At 36.5% G+C, this 21,535-nt stretch overlaps 1 protein-coding gene, 1 non-coding gene and 1 pseudogene across 2 annotated transcripts; 2 read left to right on the plus strand and 1 right to left on the minus strand.

Annotated features, from left to right (window-relative positions):
* The first annotated feature begins 724 nt into the window (after positions 1-724).
* Positions 725-17,297, plus strand: ALB (albumin). Its single transcript, XM_039230996.1, has 14 exons — positions 725-844; positions 1,588-1,645; positions 2,828-2,960; positions 4,705-4,916; positions 5,484-5,616; positions 6,670-6,767; positions 8,366-8,495; positions 9,555-9,769; positions 11,149-11,281; positions 12,597-12,694; positions 13,743-13,881; positions 14,802-15,025; positions 16,492-16,624; positions 17,243-17,297. The coding sequence occupies exons 1-14, from the start codon at positions 766-768 to the stop codon at positions 17,282-17,284; spliced, it is 1,827 nt and encodes a 608-aa protein (XP_039086927.1). The 5' UTR covers positions 725-765; the 3' UTR covers positions 17,285-17,297.
* LOC120231119 lies at positions 8,977-9,129 on the plus strand (annotated as a pseudogene).
* Positions 9,062-9,168, minus strand: LOC120231122. The gene has a single exon (XR_005528259.1). It is a non-coding gene; the product is annotated as a U6 spliceosomal RNA (small nuclear RNA).
* Positions 17,298-21,535: the final 4,238 nt, after the last annotated feature.

Consider the following 21,535-nt stretch of genomic DNA (forward strand, 5'->3'; position numbering starts at 1 on the left):
TTTCTTCCTCATGTCTCTTTAACTGAAAGTTCTATGAGATATGCCCACAACACATCTAAGTATCCTGCCATAGGACCAGCGATGGGTTGGGAATGTAGATCTTGTGTACATCCATTTTACTTGTTCTTGTGGCTGTGGCTTTTTCTTAGTTTACATCTGAAGTAACATCAGCTGTTTTTATAGACAGAACATTTTAGGAGAATGAGATAGACATGGAAGCCCGTGTGTGTGTGTGTGTGTGCGCGCGCCTGTGCATGTATGTGCATGTGTGTGTGTGTGTGTGTGTGTGTAAATTTTTCATTACTTAATGATAAAAGCATAGTTGGAGTTAGTAATAGATATAGTTCAAAGCTTTGCTCTTTTAGGAAGTCTTATTTCCAAGCTAAGTCATTGGTCTGGTTAGGATTTTGCACATATTAAAAACTAAAATATTCAAATGGCAAATCACAAAATACATGGTAATGAATAATAGGGACAAATGGTTTAAACTCTTATGTAAAATCTGATGTTTTACATAACTAATAAATTGACAAGGTCTTGTGGAAAAAACAGTTCCAGATGGCAAACATACGCAATGGATTTAGTCAAACAAAATTTTTTTGGGCAAGAATAATATGAATTTTGTAATCAGTAGGGGGCCAATGAAATACCAAGATGAGGCTGGTTAATAATCTACAATTATTGGTTAAAGAAGTATATTAGTGCTAATTTCCCTCTGTTCGTCCTACCTTTTCTCTTCTATCAACCCCACGAGCCTTTGGCACAATGAAGTGGGTAACCTTTGTTTCCCTTCTCTTTCTCTTTAGTTCTGCTTATTCCAGGGGCGTGATTCGTCGGGAAGCACGTAAGGATTCTATTTTCCTATTATTCAACCTTTATATTATTTTCCTAGTAAAAGAATGTTTTTAGAAAGCCCTGCATCTTTAAAAAAGTGTTTTCCTTTAGCATTTATTTCCAGACTGTGATGGTATTTTATATGCAATCCCTTCAGAAGTTACCTTATTAATATATTTCTAACATCTGAGGTGAAAAAAATGGTGAGAACTGTTTAGTAGCTAGAATTTCCTTCTGCACATGAAGGAACTGGGAGTGACTTCAGCTTCACTGAATAGAGTTTAATGTTAGAATTCATAACTCCACGTTCCCAAAGGCCTAGCTATTGCATGTTGATTTATATGAATGGGGAAAAAACAAACAAACCAACCAACCAGAAACAAAACCCAAAACCTGTGTTGTTAACTTTATAAATAGAACTTATATTTTTCCTTTCAGACTGTCCTCTCAGCAGCTGGTAATGGACACTGCAGAAGCATTAGATCTTATCCAAGTTTGAATATAAAACTATACGTATTTAAGAATTTTAATGATTTTTCAAATAGTATCATGGGTGATAGACTAACTCTTCCATTTTAGTTCAGAGCAAATAATTCACCACCATCAGATTTTCTGTAGGGATGAGAGGCCAGTATTTTGGAGCCAATGAATATCTAACTCACAACGAGAGAGAAACACAAAAAGTAACATCTTAACTAAGATGTTTTCTTTAGAATGTAAACAAATCTTTTTTTTTTCTTTTCTCCTTTTCAGATCCGAGTGAGATTGCTCATCGGTACAATGATTTGGGAGAAGAACATTTCAAAGGCCTGTAAGTTAAGATATTGAAAAGTCAAATTTAAAGTTTCTAATAGAGTTGGTTATTGGTCTGAAGATCTTATACTCCCCTATCATCAGAGTCCAGGCTCTAGAACGATACTACCCAATAGAATTTTGTGCATTGATTGAAATATTCTATATCCACGTTGTTAAGTATGGTAGCCCCTGCCACATGGGGCTATTGAACACATTAAATGTGGCAAGTACAACTGAGGATCAAAAAGTGAAGTTGCATTTAATTTTTAATTTATTTAAATCTATATAGTCACATGTGGCTACTGGCCACTATACAGGACAGTGTACCTCTGGAACTCTTCTACAACCTGCATGGTGGGAAAGACTTTACTATATGGTTTCTCTTGCTGCTCACTTAAATTCCTTTACCTAGCAAATAGGTCTGTGGCTCTTGAGAGCATTTTATTTATTTATTTATTTATTTATTTATTTATTTTTTACAAATAGTTTATTGTCAAATTAGTTTCCACATAACACTCAGTGCTCATCCCCAAAGTGCCCTCCTCCATGCCCATCCCCCCTCCCCCCCACATCCATCAGTCCTCAGTTTTTTCTCAGCATTCAAGAGTCTCTCATGGTTTGCCTCTCTCCCTTTCCCCCACCATTTCCGCCCTTCTTCTCCCCCTTGGTCCTCCGTCAAGTTCCTCCTAATCCTCCTATACGTGCAAACATATGATATTTGTCCTTCTCTGCCTGACTTATTTCACTCAGCATAACACCTCTTGAGAGCATTTTAATATTATTTAATCAAATAGTGAGAAAATAGTTTATTTTTTAAAGCTCAATTTCATGCTACAGCCTGCTTAAATGAGAGACGTTTGTATGGTTTTCTTTTTTAAATAGACAAAGGGCCCACGTTGTGTCCCTAGCCTTCATAATTAGACTTATTTAGAATACAGTTTGCTTTCCTGCTCTGTGCATCTACTGACATGCCTGCACATCTATTTAAACATGGCATAAATACATGTCTTCTTTGCTTAGGCAGTTAAATATGCCTGTTTAGGCTTCAGATAATAGCTGATATGGATAGACTTTCTGACTAATAATAAGTTGTATAAAATATAGAACATATACAGATACACAATTTGTTGTCTCGCACAGCAAACTACTTTATATTACAATTTCATCATGTTTCGTGTTTCTATGTCCTTTGTTTCAGGGTGCTGGTTGCCTTTTCTCAGTATCTCCAGCAATGTCCATTTGAAGATCATGTAAAATTAGTGAATGAAGTAACTGAGTTCGCAAAAGGATGTGTGGCTGACCAGTCAGCGGCCGACTGTGACAAGTCGCTTGTAAGTACATTCTGATTTTGGCTATCATTTCTTCTTCTTTTAGGTAAACCTGATAATTTCAAAGGAAAACATTCAGGTTTAGTTTCCTCAATTATTCCTTTGTGAGCAGGTCTCAAAGGCAAGGCTAGCTTTTGTTTATTCTATGATAGAGATGTCTGGCTACAGCCACAGTTTTAAAAACATTTCTTTATTAAGACCACACAGTAGTTTATTTATTTATTTATTATTTATATTTAAGTTAATTAACATATAGTGTAATCTTGGCCTCAGGAGTAGAACCCAGTGATTTCTGTTACATGTGACACCCAATGTTCATCCCAAATAGTGGACTCCTTAATGCCTGTCACCTATTTAACCCATCCCCCCACTTCCCTCCCCTCCGTCAACCCTCACTTTGTTCTCTGTATTTAAGAGTCTCTTATGGTTTGCCCCCTTCTCTATTTTTATCTTCTTTTACCTTCCCTTCCCCTATCTGTTGAGTTTCTCAAATTCCACATATGAGTGAAATCATATGATATCTGTCTTTCTCTGAGACTTATTTTGCTTTGCATAATACCCTGCAGTTCCATCCACATTATTGCAGATGGCAGGATTTCATTCTTTTTCATCGCAGAGTAGCATTCCACTGAATATATGTACCACATTTTCTTCAGTGATAGTGTATTTAAATGGACATTTGTTATTTGTAAAAGTCTCTTTTTAAAATCTGAAGTGTGCTTTCTATCACAGAGGCTAATAAAGAGACCATGGTTTTTATTTTCAGAAGGCACTCATCTGATTTCTGTGTCAATTTTGTTACTTAGGTAAAATAATAGTACATGTATATAGCCCTCATTTTAGGCATAGTCATATTTTTACATACAATAAGCAATCAGGGCATTTATTTGTTTTGAAGAACTTGGAACTTGTGGTATATCTAGGTGGGTCTTCAGTGCAGGGAGAAGCTTATGTTTCTTTACCCATTCAATCTGTATTTGTCTTGCTGGGAGCAAGGTCAGTTTTTACTTATCAGTGAAGCCTTCCCTTCTCTTACTTCTTTCTTTCCATGTATCTCCCCCTCCAGGTAGAATCAGTACTGTAACTCAATATTTTTACCATGATCTTAAGACTCTAAATCTGACTTCTAAAAATATATTTGAAAATTAATTCTGTCTTCAGCAGTTTATTTTCCCTGGAGCTCCAATTACTTTCATAATAAAATTAAGAGGGACAGAAAGAATACATTTAATGGAATGTGTTTTGAGGCAAATGTTTCTTGAATAAAAAGGTCTATATTTTAATATAGTAATTAATATACAGTAAATCATGTTACTTTTCAGTTCTTGAATGGCATCTATGTAAAAGCTAGACCCTGACAAAGGAGCAGATCAAATGAGAAACTCTCTGAGTACTTTCCTCATGTGAATTCACCTACTACTTAGAAGATTATTTTCCCTTGATTGTTTATTAGCTCTTCCAGCCTGTAGCCTTTGGTAGAAATAGGAGCAATATTCATCCCATAATGCTATTGATTGTCTTGTTGTCTTTCCATTTTATCCACGTCAGTAATCACATGATAGTTTATTCTTGCAAGAGTTACATAGATGGTCAAATCTTGGGAATCTCTCTATACCAGAGGAAAAAAGTGTGTTTACATGGTTTCCTAACCAAGCTTTACTGATACATGAAATTTTTTAACTGCTCTTTGGGTGTAAAGAAAATAAAATACCTCCCCGTGATTTGAAGCCTGTTCTCTTCCATTTAGCACGTTCTCTTTGGAGATAAACTGTGTACAGTTGCCTCTCTTCGCGAAAAGTATGGTGAGATGGCCGATTGCTGTGAGAAACAGGAACCCGAGAGAAACGAATGCTTCCTGCAACACAAAGATGACAATCCCGGCTTCCCTCCGCTGGTGCCCCCAGAGGCCGATGCCATGTGCACTGCCTTTCACGAAAACGAGCAGAGGTTCCTGGGAAAGTAAGTAATAAGATTTGTATGCTGCAAAATGAAACATTAGGAAATAGATCAAGGCTTATGATAACAATTACTACCATAAAAGACAGTTTCAGCATTAAGGCTTAGAAGCTTCATTTCTAGTGACAATTTTCAAAGAAGTAATATTTGATACTACAAAATTCTCCATGATAAAAAATGTGATCAAAGATCTTTTGGAGTTCATTGAAACAGGACATGTTCTGTATAAAATAACTGAGATTGATGTCTGTTAAAATGTTATGAAGATATGTATTCTCAGAGTTGATTTCATTTTAGTCAAAAACATTGTGTCACCAAAATGTAACCATTTGATACATATGTGTGTGTATATGTGTGTACATATATATAAAACTTAATACATATATAAATATATATAATTTATACAGATAAGTTTAGCTTTTTCACTAACTTAAAGAATGACAAAGTCAAGGTCATCATGTGCAAATTGAGATTAACTGGTAAATTAGATGAGATTGTTGATTACAATTGTTCCTGTGATATTGTTTGCTACAGAAGAATGACTGCCTGTTTTTCTTTTTAAAAATGTAGATACTTATATGAAATTGCCAGAAGACATCCTTACTTTTATGCCCCAGAACTCCTTTACTATGCTGAGGAATATAAAGGAGTATTTACAGAATGCTGCCAAGCTGCCGATAAAGCTGCCTGCCTGACACCAAAGGTATTCACCAGAAGCACAGGAGGGCAGCTCATAATCAGACCTCAGACTTTGCACATCTTATGGCTAGATTCAGGGAACTCCCATCTCTAATACAAACTTCTTGACATGGACAGAAAAGCCTCCCTCTCTCTTAACTCCCCCAAAGACCTTTCACCCTCTTTGAAGACCTCTGACCTCCTCATTCCTCCTTCTCAGATTTGCCACAGTGGATCTGATGTGGAAATCACTGTGTATGTGTCTAACTATCCTGCATCCCTTATAGGTAGGGTTGGGTCACTACAGTGACATACAGAAACTCATCTGTAAAACTGCACAGCAAGAGGCCACAGTTTTGTTAATCTTTTCATGAGCTTTTTTTTTTTTTTTTTTTTACTGGGGAGGGAATTCAAAGTGGAGAATTCAACTGCCTCTAGAAGGCTGGGTTTATTCACCCATTCCATAAATATTTATTATGTATTGCTTTCTCTAAGGGGCTTATTGATGTTGTGAGAGTTGGTGGAGGAGGGGTTGAGGTCTGTTGTAAGTGAAATTAAGAAGTCAGCAGAGGGGCGCCTGGGTGGCTCCGTCAGTTAAGCGTCCGCAGTCAGTGGGTTCGAGCCCTGCAACAGGCTCTGTGCTGACTGCTCAGAGCCTGGAGCCTGTTGCAGATTCTGTGTCTCCCTCTCTCTCTCTGCCTCTCCCCAGCTCGTGCTCTGTCTCTCTCTGTCTCAAAAATAAATAAACGTTAAAAAAATTAAAAAAAAAAAAAAAGAAGTAGTCCACAGAATTGTATTCCCTGGGATGTTAGTGTACCCTGAGTCTCCGCATTCCCTTTCAGGTCTCTTTTCCTCCATGCTGGTTCTTAACCACATAGAGGCTTACACGATGACCAGAAGGATTGTCCTCCTCTTCCATAGCAAAACAATTACTTGCCAATAGTGAGCACTTGGGAATTTAGGTGTAAATGATCACTTCAAAATTTCACGTGGCACATCCTCACCTGGACTTATGAAGGGGTGTTTTGCATAGAGTTTTCCTTTTCTAATTTTTCCCAAATCATTTCTTTTTTTGCAGATTGATGCTTTGAGGGAAAAAGTATTGGCTTCATCTGCCAAAGAGAGACTCAAGTGTGCCAGCCTTCAAAAATTCGGAGAAAGAGCTTTCAAAGCATGGTATTTTCAACTTAGTTTGAATCTTTATAATGATGTAAATGATTATAGTTCAGCTGACAAAAATGTCCGTTTATGTGACGTCTTATGCGGTGCTTTCACATGCCTCATTCTGGTTGTTTAAAAGGTAGAAATTTAACAGTGGTGAAAATCAGAACATCAGTGACAATTCCTCATTATTTTTTTCATATTTTTTTCTAAGAAGTCAAAGAATTTAGAGGCTATCTTTTTTTTGTCCTTCTAGGACAGGTATTTAAACTTCCACTTATTTATAAAAACTATGAATCTCATTCTAACGATCCACTATTTTTACAGAGCAGTAGTCAGGGTCTTCTACTTAATTGAACCCACCCCTCCCCATCAATTCTGTGGAAACACTTGTCCTTTTATGTTCTGATAGTTAAATTTAGCCTTCAAGGTTAGTTGTCATTTTCTTATGGCTCCAGCTCTGTTATAAATCCCTTGTTTTTGTCCGCACCTCTGTTTTTGTATTACTTAGCTGGTTCCAGAACATTCTTCAGTTTCTAAGCCAAGAGAAATCCCCTGCCCACTATCCCTCCCATGGTAGTCAACAATGAATCAACAACAGGAGAGAAATGAAAATAATAGACATTCTACAAGCTCTCTAAATACCATCATTTGAGCAGTCTTTGCCTGCCATGTCTACCATCCACACCACCCAAATCAACTAACTCAGTAAATAAAACAACTCCAACATGAAATGATACACAGTTAAATAGGCTATTCTTAATCTGGTGGAAGAAGAAGCTTTGAACAGATTTAGAAGACTCTGACTCGATTTGGGGAAGCATATGGATATAAGCTTTTATGTGTTGTCCTAGAGTTTAAACACTGTCCTGGATCAATTTCTTGGTAAAAGTATGCTTAATCAATGATCCCTCATTTTGTGGAAGTTACGAATTTTTTTTTTTTCCCTCAGAGACCTTTAGAAGTCAGGAATCTTGATTTAAAAAAGATAACGGGAGTTTACATGACATGTTCCAGTTTATAAAATGTGTTTGCATGAGTTAATTTAATCTTCACATCAGTCTTGCAATTTAGCATGCTGTTGTGACTGGATAGAGGCTGAGTAACTTGCCTAGGGTCCCACTGCTAGTAAGTGATAAAGCTAGGTCAAGAAGCCATGTCTGGGCTCCAAACCTGATGCTTTTCCACATATTGCCTATTTTATTTCACTTTTTATTTTAAAGATTTTATTTTTAAGAATTCTCTACATCCAATGTGAGACTTGAATTTACAACCCTGAGATCAAGAGTCACAAGGTCTTCTGACTGAGCCAACCAGGCGCCCCTCATGTTGCCTCTTTTAGAATCTCTTCTTGATTTTTGTTTTTATGAATAGCTGGACTTTATCCACCACACACACTCTTACAATGGCTAATTCTGCCCTAAGGAAACATTTTGCCCTAAGATAACCATGTGGCTCAGAATTAGCATTAAAATAAGAACCAACACATTTTACAAATTATTGTGATATGCTGTTTTGTCCTGAATTTTCTTGTTATAAGTAGTATTTTCCTAATGCTTTTACACAAAATATTGCATGTTATTAATGTTTTGATGGGGGGATTTTCTTCTTAGGTCAGTAGCTCGTCTGAGCCAGAAATTTCCCAAGGCTGACTTTGCAGAGATTTCTAAGTTAGTGACAGATCTTGCCAAAGTCCACAAGGAATGCTGCCATGGTGACCTGCTTGAATGTGCAGATGACAGGGTAAAGTATGCTCTTTGGTAATGTACATGCTTCAGTCGGTAGTACGAATTTGCTTAGTATTATTAGTGAGGCTGAGAGTAGATTGAGGTTCTTTTCTATGCACAATCTGCTCAATTATTTCCCTGCCTTATGGTCTTTTTTTCTTGTTGTTGTTTATTTAAACCTGGCCATTTCACTCATGAAATGATCTGATAAACACATCCACTAATTTGTAATCCTTTCAGTCATATTCTGAGAACAAATGCTTGCGCTGAAGTCGGACAGCTGGTAGAAAGGTAGATTTCTACGAAAACTTTTTTGGAAGGTGGGTGGAGTTGGAGAAGCGTTAGTTGCTAACGAGATCTTTGGAAATTATATGGTTCCCCCTCCCCACCATATTCTGTCTTAGTTAACCATCTTTGTTAACTACACAAATATTTAGCATGGGATCTCTTTTCTCCAAACTTAAAAACTCGGGATACTTACTGGAAAATTTAAGGCAATCGCTTCTTGGCCTTTTGGCTAAGATCAAGTGTGGAACATTTAAGGCAAATATTTTACTTTGTGTAAGTAGAAACTGTGACTATAGTCTAGACTAATTTTTCATGAATTTGCATGTCATCCTTGTGCAGGGGGCATGCTAATCTTCCCTGTATCGTTCCAATTTTAGTGTATGTGCTGCTGAAGCGAACACTTGACTAATTTTTCAAAAATATCTCACATTTTATTTAGTTATCTGGTTTCAAAATGCCTGTACTTAATTTGAGGGGAAGATCTGGAAAAATAGTACTGACTTTTAATTTAAAAACTTAAATGCCTTAATAGTAGAAATATACAATTAATGATAACTGATATGGGCCCCTGTTACTGACCAGTCTTTGTAGTCAAGTGGAAATATTTAAGTAGTTCTGTCTGAGTCTCTAGCCTTAGGAGCACAGACTGAAAGTGTTCATGGAAGGCATGTTGGTATGTGTATGGTCTTAGAATACAAGAAACATGTTTTGCCAACATAATAAAGGTCTGGAGAGAAGGAGAGTGATGTCAATTTACATTGAAAAATTTTTATCAACTTGCTTATAGGCGGATCTTGCCAAGTACATATGTGAGAATCAAGATTCAATCTCCTCTAAGCTGAAGGAATGCTGTGGTAAGCCTGTGTTGGAAAAATCCCATTGCATCAGCGAGGTAGAAAGAGATGAGTTGCCTGCTGACCTGCCCCCATTAGCTGCTGATTTTGTTGAAGATAAGGAAGTTTGCAAGAACTATCAGGAGGCAAAAGATGTGTTCCTGGGCACGTAAGTGGATAAAGAATGATACTTCCACAGCTTTTCTATGGTCTCAAGATTCAGAAAGATATACTAGGCTTTCCTTTGGTATTGTTACAATTTCTGTGTTGTCTACTTCTTAATCCTTCCCTCTCTTAGTTTTTAAGTATTTCTTTGGAAAAAAAATAATTAGTTTAAAAAAGTTATTATAAGCTAATACATACTTATGGTAAAGCTCAATCAATAGAGAAGAGGATAGGAAAGAGGAGAAAAGTAGTAAGTTTCTATCTTACCCCCACCCCATTCCTTTTCTCCTCAGGGATATTTCTGGAAATATCTCTAGGAACATTTTGTATATACATAAATTATATACATATTATTCATTCAAAGAATATTTCTCGAACTTACTACAATATATATGTGTGACTATACATAATGCATCTTTATATCTCTGTATATCTGTATCTCTCTATCTATCAATCTATCTATCTACCATTTATCTATCTATATAAAAATATAAAGAGAAGTTTGGAGTGTGCTATACATTTGGTTATTTATGAAGTCTGCTTTATATTTGGTTGAACAGACCAGAAATAACAGTAGCATGGCAAGTCAGCAAGAAATTACGTGACAAAATAAGTGATTATATATAGTCAGTAAGTGGGGTGTTAAACTTTGCATTTAAAAAAAATTTTTTTAATGTTTTTATTTCAGAGAGAGAGAGAGAGAGAGACAGCATGAGCAGGGGCGGGTCAGAGAGAGAGGGAGACATAGAATCCAAAGCAGGCTCCAGGCCTGAGCTAGCTGTCAGCACAGATCCTGACGCAGGGCTCTAACCCATAAACCATGTGATCATGACCTGAGCTGAAGTCAGATGCTCAACTGACTGAGCCACGAGGTGCCCCAAAACTTTGCATTTTTATTGTTGGATTATAACAGTGTAATGTGCACTATGTATTTTACATAAAGATTTCATTCATGCAGAGGGGAAAAAATTTAGAATATAACTCTATTTATCTACCAGAACTTTTTTGAGATATAGTCCAAATTATAAAAAAAATCCATAATAAAAACAGGGGTCACTCATCAAACATTTAATATGTGCCAGACAGCGTGTGCTTTGCATTGATTATGTCATGCATTTCTTGCAACCCACCTTATGAGATAGGAACTCTTATTATCCGCATTCTACAGAGAAGGCAACTAAGTCTGTGATAGTTTTAGGAAGTTGTCAGGATTTGAATGCAGATAGCTTTAGTTCTGAACCCCAGACTCTTGGTCATTAACCTTCCCTGCATGGGGTCTAGTCAAATTCAGATCTTTGGGATATGAGTTACTTTTGAGGCTAGTTTTGGGATTTGTCTTGCTTGTTTGTCTAATTAAATCTATTTTATTTTCATCTGAATTAGGTTTTTGTATGAATACTCCAGAAGGCACCCTGATTACTCTGTCTCATTGCTTTTGAGACTTGCCAAGGAATATGAAGCCACCCTAGAGAAGTGCTGTGCCACCGAGGATCCTCCTACTTGCTATGCCCATGTGGTAGGTTTCTCAAGGGGAAAAATGGAGCTGCCTGGGTGATGATCCTTAATAATGAGAAAGAAAAATAATGCAAGAGTGTAAATTATTAAATAGTGCAATTTAGATCTTTTCTTGACATGCCTTTAATTCTGTGCTCTTAAACATTATGGGAAAAATAGATGGCTAATAAGACCTAGAATAGCCTAGAAGGGAAAGATCTAAAGGGAACAACCTCTAATTTCACAAAATCTAGGCCATGCTTTTTTTTTTTTTCCTTTTTTGCACTCCTGAGAACAAAATAAGATAAATATTAATGTCAATTAAGAGACTTAGATATGTAGTTAACCAGATTCCAAGACTGATCAAGTACCAAGAAGTAGAGTCTTAGATTGTTATCTAACTGTATATTGTTTACTTTACTGTAAAATGTTGGTAAACAGTGGTAAATAAATCGTTTTATATTCTTTAAAAAAGAATTGGCATCTTAAGGAAGATTGTGAGATGTATTCATCTAAAATATTTTCAAAATTTTTGGAAAAAGCTTAAGAATTGTTTAACAAGAAGTAATGAGAAAATAACTGTTCTGGAGGATTTTTGCCATATTTAGCCATGCCAAAGAGATTGTAACATGTTTAAGATACTTAGCACTCATGGCATATATAGTGGTTTCCAAACTTCAGAATCAAAGGAATGTCATTCTTTCTTCCACCAAGAACCTACTCTATGCCACATACTATACTGGAACCAATGACCAAGGTAAAATCTCTTATTTCAGGGAGCTCAGAATCCAACTGGAGAGATGGCTTAATAATAATGATAGCCAATAAGTCAGAGCCATCATTTATTGAGCTTTTATTATCTTCCAGGTACAGTTTTAATTGTATTAACTCAGGTGTTTTATAGAATAATTCTCTGAGGTTAATACCATCTTTATCCTCATTTTCCTTATTTGTTTTTCATTCTTTCTCTTATTTTTCTTTCTTTTTTCTTTTCTTTTCTTTTCTTTTTTTTTAATTTTCATCCCTATTGTAGAGGTGAGGGTTCTGAAGCTTGGATATGGGAAGTAAAGTTACATAGTTAGAAAATGGGTTGAGTGGCCTGGCTCAAAAACCAGCAGTTACACACTAGAGCCTTTTACTTCTTAATCCCTTTTACTATACAGTCTCACCAAATAAAATAAATAGTTTGAATACATTGTAATAGATTTGGCATCAAAGATCTAATTAATGACTTTGGGCAAAGGAAGGAAGTATCTCATTCTGCCTAGAAAGGTGAAAAGTAACCTTCATGCGTTCCTCAGGTAGAATTCTGTCAACACAATTCTTCTATCTTTCAGTTTGATGAATTTAAACCTCTTGTGGAGGAGCCCCAGAATTTAATCAAAACAAACTGCGAACTTTTCGAAAAACTTGGAGAATATGGCTTCCAAAATGCGTATGTATTTTGGTTTATTGACTGGTTTTTCCTTGATCAATTTGTAATTAATTAAAACTTAATATAGATACCATTTATCATAGAGATTTTAATCATGAAAATACAGTATATATTTCTCATCTCTCTTCATCAAGAAAAACTGGAGAAGACAAAAAATGGTTAATGGGATGGAGAAGCCTATGTTTGAGTGTGGTTTAAAAAATTTGTCTCTCAAGATTGGAAAGGAAAATACCACATCTTGGAATATAGGAACAGAGGATGGCCCTTGAAGGTTAAGGACTAGCTTATTGGCAAACAAAATACATTGATGCTTTATAAAGGAGGAAATGGTAGGCTTTGAATAATAGTAGCTCAAGGAGTACTATATAAGCTGATGGACTCATGTCCTAATCTATTAGAGCCTTATCTATGGAGGTAAAGATAAGAAATGATACATCATTCAGTATATTTATCGTTCAGTTTACATATGTTAGCTCTCTTCTAACTATGGATATTAGGGATAACAACAATGAACCAGGTATAGACTCTTCCTTTGAGTAGATTATAGTCATATATGACTTTCAGTGGTGATTGGAACTTTTAGTAAATAATTACTACATACTAGATACCACACCAGGTTGATTGAATGCTTTATTTTAATTTAATACTTGTACCATCCCTATTGGTCAGATATAGTTTCTCCCATTTTATAGATGAGAAAATTTATACATATCTTTCAAATTTAGCACAGTGCTGATATATATTAAGTCATCAGTAGGTTTTATTGAAAGAAAGAAACAATGAATAAATATACTAGTGTCACCGAATTGTAATAAGGTAAGTCACTTTCCTAAGATTATACAGCACAGGTGGAATCAAAGATAGGCTAACCTAGTTACTCAGGACAAGATATTCCCCCATACTATTCCACTGATCTGGGGACAGAGATAATTTTATGAACAAAAAGTCATTTTGTTGATTTTTGGCTAAGTGCTCTCTGTTTGACCTACTGTGTTCAAGAAAGACAGTTTCTTGCCTGGTTGAAAACACATAAATTATTTTGTTACAGGCTCTTAGTTCGTTATACCAAGAAAGTACCTCAAGTGTCAACTCCCACTCTCGTGGAGGTCTCAAGAAACCTAGGAAAAGTGGGCACCAAGTGTTGTACACATCCTGAATCAGAAAGACTGTCCTGTGCTGAAGACTATGTGAGTCTTTTAAGTACAATAGGTTAAGAATGATGAATTTTTGCCTTTAGATATTGACAAAACTAACTTTCAAAAGCAGGGCAGACTACATGTGTGTGCATGCGCATGTGTGTACGTATGTGGTAGTGGCAGCTGGGACTTGGCCACTTATATTACCCAGACCATCACAATGAGAATTTGTATAGGATCTCCAAAATGATAAATTGTTTTGAAACAAAAAATTCCGTGAGTTTTCACTGTTTCCTCCTGGCATTTAAAAATCTTTCATATTCTTTGGGGTCTTTTTTAAAAAAAATGTATAAGACTGTTTACCTCCCACTCCAACACATACCTCAAGACTTACAGAAAATTATTTTATTTTATTTTATTTTTTTAAAATTTTTTGTTTTTAATTTTCAGGAGAGGGCAAGCATGCAAGTGGGGAAGAGGAGCAGAGGGGGAAAGAGAGAGAGAATCTTTTTTTTTTTAATGTTTTATTTATTTCTAGGAGAGAGAGAGAGAGACAGCGTGAGCAGAGGAGGGTCAGCTAGAGAGGGAGTGACAGACTCTGAAACGGGCTCCAGGCTCTGAGCTGGCAGTCAGCACAGAGCCGGACGCAGGGCTCGAACCCACGAACCGCGAGATCATGACCTAAGCGAAAGTCGGACGCTTAACCGACTAACCCCCCAGAAAATTATTTTAATCAATTATTTTCTCTAGTGAATTATTCTTAAAATGTAGACCTACTTAAAGGAGAAAATACTTTAAAAAGTCCCGTATTACTTGTAGTTCTAAAGATAAGCAAATCACTACCTCAAATCAACCTTGGATTCAATGTTGCTAGTTAAAAGTTATGTCTTTTTGTCCATTGGAAAGTAGGGGTTGATGGAAAACTTTTATTATACTTCTTTTCAATTTCTGCTCTCCCACTTATTCCTTAGCTGTCCGTGGTCCTGAACCGGTTGTGCGTGCTGCATGAGAAGACCCCAGTGAGCGAGAGAGTTACCAAATGCTGCACGGAGTCCTTGGTGAACAGACGACCATGCTTTTCTGCTCTGGAAGTCGATGAAACATATGTTCCCAAAGAATTTAGTGCTGAAACATTCACCTTCCATGCAGATTTATGCACACTTCCTGAGGCTGAGAAACAAATCAAGAAACAATCGTGAGTAGTGTTTCATTACTGTAAGCATTTATCGTTTTGAGACTGAGAATTGTAAGTTGAAATGAGTAACTTTTTCTGAAGCAGTGATCATATTCCTTAGAAAAGAGTATTTAATTAAGCCTTGGCCTTAGTAAGCTGATTAAAATGTCAAGAATAAAATGGATAGCTTTTTGTTTTCCTAGCAAAAAACCTCTATATTACAATCTTGCCTACAAATCATTCAGAATAATCTTGAGGATAAAAGCTGCAGTGGAATAATGACTTAAGATGAGTCCAGTAGAAAAAGATGAACAGTTAACTGATACATTTATACATTTGTGTAAAGAGCAAATTAGTTAGTAGAAAGCATTGGTGAATTTATTTCTAGGCATGAATGGTTACTTTAAGTTTGTTCTATGGCAGCCCACAGGCAAGGCAAATTCCCAAGATAGAACTTTTGAGAATGGAACTTGGGTGGAAAGCATCTAGAAAAATGAGTTCTGAGGCTTGACACCCTATTGCTGTCACAGGAGTTAGAAGTGAATGGCATTTAACACCATAAAAGTTGCTATCATCTCTCGGGGTTTTAATCATAGTCATAGACTTACGAGTAATAGTGCAAAACTTATCATACCCATGTGACTCTCTCTCTAGCACTATTATCTCTGCAGATGTCAATCAAAGAGAACTATCAGCTCCCAGAAGTTTGGATAGTTTTATTGCCAATGGTCTCCTCAATATTAACTGAATGGAATAAATTTCACAGACCAAATATAAAGATTCTTGGAAACCTTTTACATGAAGTCCAACAAGATAATTAAACTTTTAAGGACTAGTTTTAGCTCTTAAATCACTATAAAATTTAATTCAATATGGTATAACTTCTAAAATGTGAATAATGTAAAAGTGCAATGGCCTATCGTTTCCAGAGATTTACTAAAAAGAGATCTACTGATATATTAAGATTTATTGACCCTACAGATGCTGAGCAATTTACACTGATTATCTCATTTGATCCTTCCACCAACCCTATGAAGGATGATTTTATTCTCATTATGCAAATGAGAATATTAAAGCTAATTGTGGTAAGCCTGGGCTTCAAGCTCAGAATTGCCTCTTTCCAAGACTTATAAACAATAATACAACCATCTTTACCATCTCCATTTTTCTTTTTTCCTTTTTATTTTCTAACCGAAGTGTGGTTGACATGCAATGTTCCATTAGTTTCAGGTGTACAACATAGTGATTTGGCAGGTCTATACATTCTGCTGTGCTCACCACAGGTGTAGCTGCCCTCTGTCACCACACAGCGATGTTATACCACCAATGACTGTATTCCCTAAGCTGTGCCTTTTATTCCTGTGACATATCCATCCCATAAGTGGAAGCCTGCATTTCCCACTCTCCTTCCATCTCCATTTTTCTTTATGGGAGTAAGCTTTTTTTCTGATTTTTATCGTTGTCGTTTTGTTTTCATTCAAATGCAGTGCACTTGTTGAGCTATTGAAACACAAGCCCAAGGCAACAGATGAACAACTGAAAACTGTCATGGGGGATTTTGGAAGCTTTGTAGAGAAGTGCTGCGCGGCTGAAGTCAAGGAGGCCTGCTTTGCTGAGGAGGTGCTGGATTTGCTTCATCTTCATATGGCTGATTTCCTTTGTTGTTGCATTTGGTCAGGCTAGGGCTCAGGGCTTCATCTCTCTTAGGGACACTGTACATTCAGGATCGGAATCTTATTCCACATACAATTACCTGATGGAATTACTTAAATAGCTCTTGTTTTTGTTTTACCTCCTGCCTCAGTGGAGCATATTGGGAAATGTTTGCAGTATTTGTTCTGTTTCCAAAGCTGTGGTATTTATGAATATAGATAGAAATATTTGTGAAACTCAAGTCTTTTGTAGAGATAGCATGAAGCCAGAACACTAATTTATTTAAACATGTTCTTGTAAAATGCTGGTTTGTGATTTGGTTGAATCTGAGTTTGATTTTATAGGTTAATGGGGAAAGTTTATATTTACTGTTTCCCTCTATGACTTGACAGTAATCTTTTTATTCCACTGGGAACAGTGAGTGTTACTAAGCTTCCCGGTAGAGATTCTAGTACTAAGCTGGAATTACAGAATGTGATGCATGGAAAATTAGTTTCTAATCACAAATGACTGTATAAATGTTAATTTTTTATCCCAATAATGATGCTAATATTTTCTCCAAATCTGTCATTTTTCTATATTTAGGGTCCAAAACTTGTTGCTAAAACTCAAGCGGCCTTAGCCTAAAACAACACAATCACAAACATCTCAGGTAACTATACTTTGCATTATTATTTTTAAAAAAGTAATTATTTAAAAAAGTTTTTTAATGTTTTTAATTTATTTCTGAAAGAGAGAGAGACAGCGTGAGCAGGGGAGTGTCAGAGAGAGAGGGAGACACAGAATGTGAAACAGGCTCCAGGCTCTGAGCTAGCTGTCAGCACAGAGTCCGATGCGGGGCTTGAACCCACGAACCATGAGATCATGACCTGAGCAGAAGTTGGACACTTAACCAACTGAGCCACCCAGGCACCATTAAAAAATAATTATAATAGTTATTATTAAAATAGTAAGAATTGCCCATTTACCAAAAGCCATATAGACCAGTGCCAATCACTGTTCTAAGATATTTATACATATTAACTTATTTAATTCTCAAAATAGTCATCAGAATTGAATGCCATTATTTTTCCCATTTCACAGATGAGAAAATGAAGTCACAGATCAAGGCATAGTTTCCATAATTTACCCAAGGACCACCCAGCTAGTGAGAGATGGATCCACAATTCAAAATTCAAACCAAAGCTTGAGAATTAACCAGTGTCTTGTTCTGACCTATTATGACACAGTAGAATCATTCAACTAGATGATGGCTCAGCAGTGGGGTATTTAGGTATTAGGCTGGACCATATGCAAATGTATTTTTTTAGGTAAAAAACTGTTGAATAGCAATGATTTCACATGGTGCAATCCAATAGCCCAATAACAAATTAATTTCATTGGAGAGTATGATAGATTTACCATATGTGAACTTGCTCTTTATAGTGATGAATTTGCTACTAAGGCCCACTTCAAAATGTAAATATTTAAACCTAAACATGTTTCACTGATTTTGGTTGTAATATTTTGGAGGAAATTAAACAATAAAATCAACTCTATTTTTTAATTTTTAAATTATTTATTCATTTATTTAGTTTTATTTTAGAGAGGGAGAGTAAGCAGGGGAGGATCTGAGAGAAGGAGAGAGAGAGATGAGAGAGAGAGAGAGGTAACTTTAAGCAGGCTCCAAACTCATCATGGAGTCTTATGCAGGGCTTGATCCCACCACTCTGGGATCATGACCTGAGCCAAAATCAAGAGTTGGATGCTCAACCAACTGAGCCACTCCAGCACCCCTCAACTCTCTCTCTCTCTCTCTCTTTTTTTAAACAAATTGTCCAACTATTTTCTAACATGAATTATTTTCATATTTTCCAAACTGACTATAAGGTCTATCCCTACTACTTGGTTTTAACTTACTCTTTGCCCACCTGATAATACCTACATATTGTGCATTCAGGTGAGGAAGCAACTTTGTATCTCTGTAAATTTGATCTTTTCAGAATGTGATTTGTTTTATTGCTAAATGGCGAGACTTTCTTCTGAAAGGTCTTATTTCGAGAAGGCACTTGTTTTGTTAGTCATTAACGTAGGTAAGAAGTAGGAGTTAAGTAAGTGACCCTGAGGAGGGATGATGAAACCTGGGACTTTGAAGCCTGAAGAGTTGACGACAACAGTGATGAAGTGAGGACTTTACAACACTTATTGGTGTGTCCTCTCCACCAGCCCAACAGAAGAATCAGAGTCCAGGACAGGCTGAAGGACTTTCATTGGTAGAAATTGCAGGAAGACAATCTAAGCAATTTAGCATTCACTCGAATAGATTTGCAAAACACGTGCCATTTTACTAACCGCATTTATATTTGTCTTTTTGTTTTTTCAGCCTGCCCTGAGAATAAGAGAAATGAAGACCTAGAGCTTATTCATCTGTTTTTCTTTTCTGTTGGTGTAAGACCAACACTCTGTCCATAAAACATAAATTTGTTTAAACATTTTTCCTCTTCTCTCTGTGTTGTAATTAATAAAAAATGAAAAGAATCTAACATAATTGTCCAGGACAGTTATTTTTCATAGATGAATTGCCATCTTGAAAATTTTTGTAGGTTATGTAAAAGTGCCACTGGCCTCTCTTTTCTCACTCCACTCTTGTTCTTTAGGGACTAATTGATGAAAAGAAACATGAATATTCTTCTGAGTTATGGATTATTAACATTCAAAGCAATATTTTAACATTATGACAATTCTGAATAAAAAAATGAAAACTTGTATATGCAAAGCATAGAAAACGGCTTTTCTGTACTCCTAGGACTAAGAAATGTGAAGGACAAGGAGTTTAGAGGTAATTGTAAAGATGGCTAATTGAATTAGAAAAAAAAACAGGCTAGAAAGAAATGTAAGGCAGTTTAGGATGGCAGTACATGAACAGTATAAGAAGTTTAACCAGTTTGGAGAAGCACTGTTGGGGGAGGGGACAGGAAATCTGGATAAAGGTGCAATAGAGAGGGAGCCAGATAAATAGGACTAAGGAAGTGCAGGTGTTGGAAGGTAAAATGTTCTTGTAAAGATCGAGATGTTATACTCAATCTTGAGCCTCTTGTACATCAGAAACTGTCTGTGAATTTATATACTTTTTAGAAATGAATTTACATCCCTGAAGTCATTTATAACCCTATTAGTTTTATTGTACTTTAGAAATTTTTATAGAATTGGTTTCATATGTGCATGCCATCCACAACTTGCTTATTGTGTCCCTAATAATGGTACTTTATAGCTTCATTATAAGTGTGATGTTTACAAAAGATTTTGGTACCAAGTTAAAAAAAAAAAAGGGTCCTTCCGTTTCTGGAATGTTGCATTCCACAGTCCACCTCCCTATCCCTACCCATTCTCACCCACCACTTACTTTGGCCTCACCACTGACTGTATCCAATACTTTTCCACACTGTATGTAATCATCACAAAGGTGGGAGAAAGCCCAGAGGGAGACATGGAGATGGTAGACACTGGCCTGTCAAAGGCGCAGGAGATAGATCTAGAAAATTTTGAATAAGATGTTTCCACAGAACGGGACCCACACAGGATGAGGGCTGGGTGCCTGTCTGGATGGCAATGCCACCTGGACACTGAAGGGGGACTTAAGACTTTTAGGGAAAGATGCTACGAAACGTGGAACTCACAGAGTTTGGCTTCCCTGTTTTCCAAGGAGTCTGAGTGGTCCAGGAGCCCAAGGCCAGCTCTACTTCTGAGAGGGTAGCCTGTCAAGCACATCATTCAGGCTGGATAGTTGCTGCAGTGGGCTCTTTGCTGCACGGTGCAGAAGATTGGTCTACTAATGGTGCAGATGCAGTGATGTATATCTGTGCATGTGTGTGTGTGTGTGTGTGTGTGTGTGTGTGTGTGAAGTACTCTTCATATCATATCAGGGAACACATGATATCCATATGCTTTATTGTCAGAGATGTTAAGATCAAGCACTTTGTTAAGGTAGTGTTTGCCAAGTTTCTCCACTGTAAAGTTATTTTCCCTTTCCATACTCTCTTTTTGGAAGCCAGCCACTAAATCCAGCTTACACTTAAAATGAGGGAGGCAGAGGATGAAGCTCCTGGAAGTGGGAGTATTGACATGTATTATTTAGAATTCTTCTGTAAGAAAGATTTGTCACTTCACTCTATTAATTTATTTATTCACTTTATATTAGTATGAATTCATGTATATTTGCTTTGTACTTTGGGTTGTAATTCAATGCTACATTATTTATTTTGTTGCTCAAATTATTTCAGCTTTGGCTTTTGTGAGTTCTTTCTGGCTTCCGGATCCCTTTGACATGCCCTCATACTTTGCTTTTTGAACACTTCTTTACTTTCTGGCACTTTGAGACACTCCAGGCTCATCTTATTATTTTCCCTTCCTCAGATCTGGAAAACAGCCATTTCTTCAAGGAGCCCTGGTTCTATTTGACAGATAATCGTATTTAAACAATGATCTGAGTACTGGTCGCAATTGTTGTTAATGAGGTATCACTGCTTCTAGACTCAGGAAACAGAGCTAAGAAATGTGGGTGTGTATACTAACCTATGAATACACACATACCTGTAATTATTTCTGTATCATCTGTCATCTTTCTATCTATCTGTCTATCTATCTATCTATCTGTATCTATCAATCATCTATCACCTATCTATGTACATATGAGTTCATACTGATGTCCCTGACTACTCCAGAACTTCAAAATTCATTCATGTCTTTCTCTTCCTCATATTTATTACTTCCCTCTTCGATAGGGAGAAACTTGGTTCCCACTGAACAAATAAGTAAATGTTCAACTCCAGGATAGGTATCAAGCAGTTTCAAATTTATTGACCCGTATCTCTGAATGAAATAAATTTACCAACTAGAGTA

This window comes from Hyaena hyaena, unplaced genomic scaffold (assembly GCF_003009895.1).
Source record: "Hyaena hyaena isolate Hyena2069 unplaced genomic scaffold, ASM300989v1 scaffold_54, whole genome shotgun sequence".
Taxonomy (NCBI): domain Eukaryota; kingdom Metazoa; phylum Chordata; class Mammalia; order Carnivora; family Hyaenidae; genus Hyaena; species Hyaena hyaena.

Excerpts from the sequence above, each read along its gene's own strand:
- ALB (XM_039230996.1), top strand. The coding sequence starts at position 766 with ATGAAGTGGGTAACCTTTGTTTCCCTTCTCTTTCTCTTTAGTTCTGCT. Across the intron at positions 5,617-6,669 it reads CTGCCTGCCTGACACCAAAG|ATTGATGCTTTGAGGGAAAA; the intron begins GTATTCACCAGA and ends CTTTTTTTGCAG. Across the intron at positions 11,282-12,596 it reads CTACTTGCTATGCCCATGTG|TTTGATGAATTTAAACCTCT; the intron begins GTAGGTTTCTCA and ends TCTATCTTTCAG.